The sequence below is a fragment of the Prosopis cineraria genome, unplaced genomic scaffold (genome assembly GCF_029017545.1).
Source record: "Prosopis cineraria cultivar Desert tree isolate PC_DT_omini unplaced genomic scaffold, ASM2901754v1 PC12, whole genome shotgun sequence".
Classification (NCBI taxonomy): domain Eukaryota; kingdom Viridiplantae; phylum Streptophyta; class Magnoliopsida; order Fabales; family Fabaceae; genus Prosopis; species Prosopis cineraria.
In genome coordinates, this window is record NW_026555343.1 from 11898357 (window position 1) to 11906057 (window position 7701).

At 30.5% G+C, this 7701-nt stretch overlaps 1 protein-coding gene across 2 annotated transcripts in view; it reads left to right on the forward strand.

The window, feature by feature from the left end:
• LOC129289491 (patatin-like protein 1) overlaps positions 1 to 3771 on the forward strand; it is an 86670-nt gene extending 82899 nt beyond the window's left edge. The window contains exons 1-7 of one of the 2 annotated variants that reach the window (XM_054926261.1): positions 738 to 932; positions 1021 to 1205; positions 1355 to 1529; positions 2224 to 2382; positions 2486 to 2770; positions 3080 to 3255; positions 3419 to 3771. In XM_054926261.1, coding sequence (XP_054782236.1) covers positions 804 to 932; positions 1021 to 1205; positions 1355 to 1529; positions 2224 to 2382; positions 2486 to 2770; positions 3080 to 3255; positions 3419 to 3500 — 1191 coding nt within the window. In that variant the 5' untranslated portion in view covers positions 738 to 803 and the 3' untranslated portion in view covers positions 3501 to 3771. Of the gene's footprint in view, positions 1 to 737; positions 933 to 1020; positions 1206 to 1354; positions 1530 to 2223; positions 2383 to 2485; positions 2771 to 3079; positions 3256 to 3418 lie in introns of those variants that run through there. The other variant, XM_054926262.1, reaches the window with a different exon arrangement.
• Positions 3772 to 7701: the final 3930 nt, after the last annotated feature.

Sequence of the window (7701 nt, forward strand, 5' to 3'; positions counted from 1 at the left end):
TACACTTGAGATTATGATGTTACTTGCCTAAGATGATTTGGACTTCATTTGTTTGTTCTAAAACTATCTTTGCATGCCTATTTAAACAGTACTGATATTCCTATTTGCCCCTTACAAATACACAATCCCTGAGACAAAGCCTCTGCGAGATTTATATTACTTGCTCGTTTCTTTCCTCCCCGCTGGCAAGTTACCATTCCGCAAAATTAGTTCGCACCACATGCAATGTATCTTTCTCACGACTTATTTCACAGATTTGTTATGAAACTTTCTATCACAAATAGTACCCAAGCTATTCACAAGAGAAATGTCAATGGACAAATTTTTGAAAATAAATTCTCGTACTAACCTTGGGGGAAAATACTACTTTCTACAACTGAAAAAATAATTCAAACAAAAAACTGCCAGTCTGCCAGCCCTATATCTACTGACGTACGTTTCTAATATTGGAATAATTTATAACGACCAAATTTAAATCGACAGCACTTGGAATAATTTATAATGGCCGGCTTGACTCTCATTATTTATAAAGAGAGAAGACCTAGACGAGATCTCTTGATCTACAATATAATTAAGTCATTAATAAATGAGCCAGGCGTAGGACACAAACGCATAAGATTTTTTTTTTTTTCAAGAGAAAAGTAATATAAAAATTTGTAGCCCGCCGATGAGGGGTCTATAAATACCATTCAGACCAACGAAGGAAGAGCACACAAGCAATCCCTAACTCTCTCTCTCTCTCTCTCTCTCTCTCTCTCTCTCTCTCTGATCATTTTTCTGAGACCTTCATTGCTGGATAAGTAATGGAAGTAACAGCAAAGCTACCGCCTCCATCAGCTGGGAAGGTTGTCACTATTCTCAGTATTGACGGAGGTGGGGTTAGAGGGATCATACCTGCCATTCTACTCATGAAACTAGAGGAAGAGTTGCAGGTACGTACATCGTTATCATAGTATGTAAGTCTGGGTCACTCGTCTGTTGAGTTAAGATATGATTTTATCCATTCTTTATTTGATTCAGAAAGTTTCTGGGCATGAAAATGCGAGGATCGCAGACTATTTTGACTTGATCGCTGGAACTAGCACAGGTGGAATCATCACTGCCATGCTCACAGCCCCAGACGGGGACCATCGTCCTATGTTTTCCGCTCCACAAATTAAAGATTTCTACAGAAAACAATCCCCAGAAATTTTCCCCCCAAAAAAGTACGTAAATTTCAAATTCGTATAACTAATTTTCCTTGAAAGTAGTTCGGTGATGAGAAACCCAAGTACTGTTTAAGGTTTTTAATTGTTCAATTTTGGATGTTTTATATGGTACTCACGTAATCCTCTTCAATATTGTTTTATTCAAGTTGGTTCAAATCTATCTGGAACTATCTCTACAAGCCCAAGTACGATGGAGAGTATTTACATGGTGCAATACAGTTCTATCTGGAAGGAAAAAGACTGCATGACACATTGACTAGGGTTGTAATCCCAACATTCGATATGAAACAAGTCCGACCCACTATTTTCTCAAGCTTGAAGGTGCACACACATATATATAATGATCGTCTTCATTCTCCATTATGTTTTTTTCTTTTAAATATGGCTATCCAACAGAATTAAATTTAAGCATTATCAAGTTTAATTGAAGATAGCTCTCCGAGAGATGTGTTTTTAGCATTTACATAAACCTGAACTTGAACTTAAGACCTCATGTTCAAGTGACTATAGTTTATTTTATTAGGACCCATGCTTATTGGTTAATTCATTCTCAATTTTTGATATTCTCCCTGTTTATTGTTATAAAGCATTTTGTAACATTTTAAGAACAATTGATAGATTTCACCTAAAAGGCCCCTAAAAAAACTCTGAAATTATGTGAATTAATTATGAAAATGTAAATTCGGGGGAAAATATTTTGGCATGTCAACTAATAAAAGAAATTTTATGTCAATTATTTAAAAATGTTTTATAAAAATAAGCCGCGGGATTATCGTGAATTTGGACCATGCACCCATGTTAAAATTAAATAGTACAGGTATTTTATTTTAAAAGATATGGAGCTTTTTTAAATAAAAAATTATGATTGTATTTTCTAACAAAATAAATTTATTAGTTCAAAACTGTAAATTGAAAGCCATCCTAGTTATCAAACAAATTTGAAGGGTTGCAACAATTTGCTGTAGTTAATGATCATCAAAAGTTGATAAAAATAATGGATGCATGCATGGTGCAGCTAAACACAGAGTTCGACGTCCTCCCTGGCTTAGACGCCCAGCTATCAGATATTTGCATTGGAACTTCAGCTGCACCAACCTATCTACCACCTTATCCTTTCAAAAATGGTGAAACAGAATTCAATTTGATTGATGGTGGTATCATAGCCAATAATCCTGTAAGCTAATTAATCACTCCCTGCATATATATGTTAATTTATTATACGTAAAACTATGACATTTATAATTTATTATATCTGAATGGACTTGAAAACACTGCAGGCATTAATTGCTATAAGTGAGGTGACACAACAAATAACAAAGAACAATCCAGATTTCTCGACCTTTGAACCAAATGACTATACAAGAATTGTGTTGGTGTCTTTTGGAACTGGATTCATGAAGCCCAATGTTTACAACGCCAAAGATGCACAAAAGTGGGGTATTTTGAAATGGGCTAAGCCAAGTATTGAATTTGCACTTGATGGAAGTCAGGATCTTGTTGACTATCATCTCGCCTCTGTTTTTCATGCCCTTGGAGCTGACAGCAACTACCTTCGAATTCAGGTACATCCATCCATCATCTCATATTTTATCGTCCACACATGCACTTCAACACATGGCTATATATGCATGTTATTGTTAGGAAAATATGTAAGTGAACCTAAGTCGATATGAAAAGTTTCATATTGGATAAAGCTGGGCTTCATAATTAATATGTAATAAAATTTAAGGACCCATGAACTTGGGCCTTGAGTTTTGGAATTATGATGTAGTGTTCTTTTGTGTTAGAACCAGGTTTCATCAAAGGAAACTTGAAAGCCTGTTATTATGCACACATTTGAATTAACCATTTCTTTCATTCATATTCCGTAGACGGATGTATTAAGTGAAAATATGGCTGATTTGGATTGCGCCACTGAGAAGAACTTGGGTGATCTTGAAGCTTTAGCAAAGAATCTGTTAAACCAAACTGAGACAAGGATGAACTTGGACACCTTCAAGCTTGAACCTATACCCGGTGGTCCAACAAATGCAGAGGCCATTGAAAAGTAAATACATATACATAGTCCTCACAAATAGCTTATTTCTTCTGAGTTTACTTGCACAACTTAAAACCCTAGCTAGATCAAACAAGAATCTTGCTTTGGCATCTTCAATATATAGTTCTTAATGTCTGGTTATTGAGTCTGTTTTGTTTTGCTATCGATGCAGGATGGCTGAGATACTTGTCACTGAGAAGAGAGAACGTCTGGCAAATATAACGCACTCGTCAATAAGGAAAGTCGTTCTGTAATGTCATTATATATGGCATTAAAGTTGGTAATATTAGAGTCAATAATTAAAGTCAGTCTGTGATTTCGTTAAGGCTTTAATAATGTAATTGTGTTAAGTTGATTGTTGTGTGGTTTAATGATTGCGTAATGGCTTGAGAGAATAAGTGCGATCCTTTTGGGTCCAGCTGTGTGGTAGGTACCTTATTGATTTCAGTTGCGTGGTAATGTGGTTTAAGGATGTCGTACTATGTTCTAAATTTGAATACAATAATACAAAGCCTATATCGTGTGTTGTGCTGGTGTGTGCGTGATCCTCTAGTCCAAATTATAAGCATTTTTTCAGTCAATTTTGATCTAAAATATAAACAATTTAGTGTTTATAAAATTTTATTTTTTCATTTTACCCCTTATATTTATTAATCGAGATTCTTGTATTAGTGAATTTATGACCTTCATCTCATCATAAATTGGAATTAAGGATAAAAAAATGAAAACAATACTCCCTCCGTCCCTATATATAGGGTATTCTCTAGAAGCTTATTTTATTCCTAAATATAAGGGGTGTCATGATATTTTTGAGTAATTAGATAATTTGGCCCTTTTCTTAAAAAGGGGAAGAATTATTAATTGAGTTCTTTACCACTATGACCATCACTGTGATATTAATTGACATTATTAGGAGCAAAATTGGAAAATTATTTTGATTTAATGTGACTTCAAATAAATAATAAACTTTTATTGATATGAGAGATTCAGTTAAAAACACTTTATACATAAAGACAGAGGAGCATATATTTTTATAAGAATAAGAATTTTATTAGTTTGTAAAATATTATTAAAGCTACTTATAGTTTAGATTGGAGGGAGAAATATTAGAACAGTTTGATATGTAATTATAACCCCCCAATAGAGTATAAAAGTGTATCAATATATAAAAAAATGAATTCATTAATAAATGTATGAAAAATTGTTTGGATTAACAAAATAAATTAACAGAAAATCTTATCCTAAATTTACAGGGGGGGAAAATTTGCCAGAAATCCAAATTATCAGGTTATCTTATTTATTAGTATTTAATTATTTTTTGGGGCCCTTCTCATGAATTATTTAGTTCTAAAATACTCCCTCTATTAAAAAATGTAAGATATTTTTAATTGAATCTCACTCTTCAATAAAATAATTACCTACTTTTAAATTAACCCTATCTTTTCATATTCACCCCTATTAAACACCCTATAATAAATATAAGATCATTATCAATAGGGGCACTTTTAAAAAAAATAATTATTACACCATGAAATATTAAAAATATTTTATATTTTTAAATGAAGAGAATAATAATTTATAAATAAGATGGAAAAAATCTTCTCTCTTGATTCTATACACAAGACCAAAGGCAGTATAACGTCATCCGAATGTAAAAGGCACATGCACATGCCAATTGTCGCATGGGCAATGAAAAAGCAAGAATGTTTTCAGAGGGATGGCTTATGCATTCAGAATAATTTCTATCCAAAAGAGAGAAGAGGGCAGAAATAATTGAGGATTGATATATGAGCCAAGATGAAGTTTGATTAATCCAAGAAAACAGGGATAATGCACTTGGAAGTGTCAGGTAATAAGGCAAACAAGGAAGCACATGTTCGTGAGAGTTCAATGGCTGTGGTCTACTTATTGGAATTCTCCCATGTGAGGGTCGTCAATGAGACATCAGTAACAACAATCTCAGTGGGGCCATTTTACACTATCTCACTCTTCTCTCACATCTCAGTTAGCTCTCTCACTCCTTGATTACTCACCCTCCTTATTTTTGTCCTCTTGTTCCTCATTCGACTCATTTTCCACTCATCTCTTATATACTTCCTTCGACTAAAAATATAAAATATTTTTAATTAAATTTTATTTCGTAATAAAGTAGTTACCTACTTTTAAACTAACCCTATCTTTTTATATTTATCCTTATTAAATACCCTTCAATAAATATAAAATTATTCATCAATAGGGGTATTTTTGAAAAACAAGACAATAATTATACCTCGAAAGACTAAAAATACCTTATATTTTTAAACATTCAACTCCTCCAAAAATGTTGTATACTTTTAAACGGAGGTAGTATATAAATAACATGAAAAAACATTCAATAATTTGATTTTAAATTATTTTGATAAATTTAATTTTAATATAAATTTTTCCTTCAAATTACATTTATAAAGATAACTATTAATTACATTGAACATTATATCTATTTTGATACAAGGTTATTATATCTACTATGATATTTGCTTATTTTCTTTTCTTTTTGTTATCTCTTGCTCATTCAAACACAAAGATTGATAATATTTTCTTTTTTTCTTTTATCTTCTCTCCATTTTCTTGAGTTATAATTAAGTAATGTGATCTTTTACAAGTATTTTATTATATATACATATAAGTATAGATACAAGATTTAAAACTATGTATACTTATTGGATTCGTTTTGGAAATAGTTTTTTCTTCCAAAATCTTAATCCTATATTTAAATGTGCATAAATGAGAAGTTAGGCTTAGCTTGGATAGAAAAAATTGGAGGAAACTAGTGAAAAAAATTAGAAAGGAAAACTTTTAAAAGCATTGAAATGCAATGACTTGTCACTAGGGGAAATAGATAGGGTTGCGATAATCCTCTAATCTCAAATCCATCTAGTAGGATTCAAATTTGTTGTTTTTGTTGTAAGGATGGAAGTAAGCTGGAAGGCCTATCAGCAGATTACTTAGTCTATTTTTTAAGGCCTAGCTTGTCCTTTACTCCTTTTAATCACTATTATAAACAACTTTTTAAAACATTATGTTAAAAAATATGAAGCATTTTGTTGGGTCCTTTAAGATGTAACTAAGAAAGTTTTTTCCCAAAAGTATCCTTAATCAAGAGGATTAATTAATAAAAAGAATTTAATTGAGACACATATTAATCAAGAATAAACATGAAAATAATATATAATTTTAAATGTTATTGATGACTTACAAATAAGTTCGGAAGAATATTAACTCTTTCGCTCAATCAAAATTTACTGGCATAAATGTAAATTTCCATGTGATTAAAAACAAATTAGGAAATTGAGAGGCCCGTGAATATGTACCTCACGTGTCCAGATTTCATTGGTTTCGTAGGTTAACCCAGCGTAAAAATCATGCGTTCCCTTTGAGCACCACATGCTCATCAGCCATTTTACTGATTTGGGTCCTTTATTTTATCTCAAAGCAATCTTTTCTGATCATTTTAAATAAATTTTTCATATTTTAATATTTTATTTTTTAAAATAAAAATTTATATAAATTATTAAAATTGTTAATATTAAATCTATATTGTATAAAGTATGTCTCAATAGACTATATAAGTACAGTCCAACAAATATTCCATAGTCAATTTATAAAATTAAAAAAAAATAATATTAAATTAGTTAGTCTACACTAAATCTGCAATGGTCAAATTGATAATAAACAGATATTTATTAAAAAAAATTTAGATTTGATAAAAATAAAAAAAAATGTTTTTAAATCTGAATGGTCCAAACCTCACCATATGTAATATGTAGCTTGGTACCCATCCCCTAGTGAGTACAAAAGACAATCTAAATTTACTATTAATTTTTTTATATTTTTTAAAATATAATATTAAAAACGCCTAAAATCTATTTAAAATGAAAAGTAGATATCATTTTGAAATAAAATGGAGGGCCTAAATCAATCAAATGGTTGATGAATGATGAGCATCAAATGTCAACGCAAAAAACCATACGTTGTCATTTCTTTGCTTCTCATTCTCCTTCCTTCCTTTAATATAAAATGAAATTAAAATTTTATGTTTATTAAAAATATAATTTATAATCTTAAAATTGTAAAAAAAACGTAATTTTTATTTTTACCAATCTTTGTAATTAACGACCATAATAAATTGTTGTTTGAGAATTTAAATAACAAAAATCAAACAAGGAGTGAAATTATATTGAAAAAACATTAATTACTCTGACTTTGTATTATATTTAAGAACAAAAAAACAAGCTTTCAAATTTCATCTTATAATAAGGACAAGAGGGAGCAGGTCATTTTTAACTATCATATCAAAATCAAAGAGAAATAGTTAAAACTATTGATATTGTCAAAAAGAACAAAATAAATTTTATAGTCTATCCTTATTAAATATATTATTTTTAAAAATACTTTTTTTATCATGCTCAATCTATT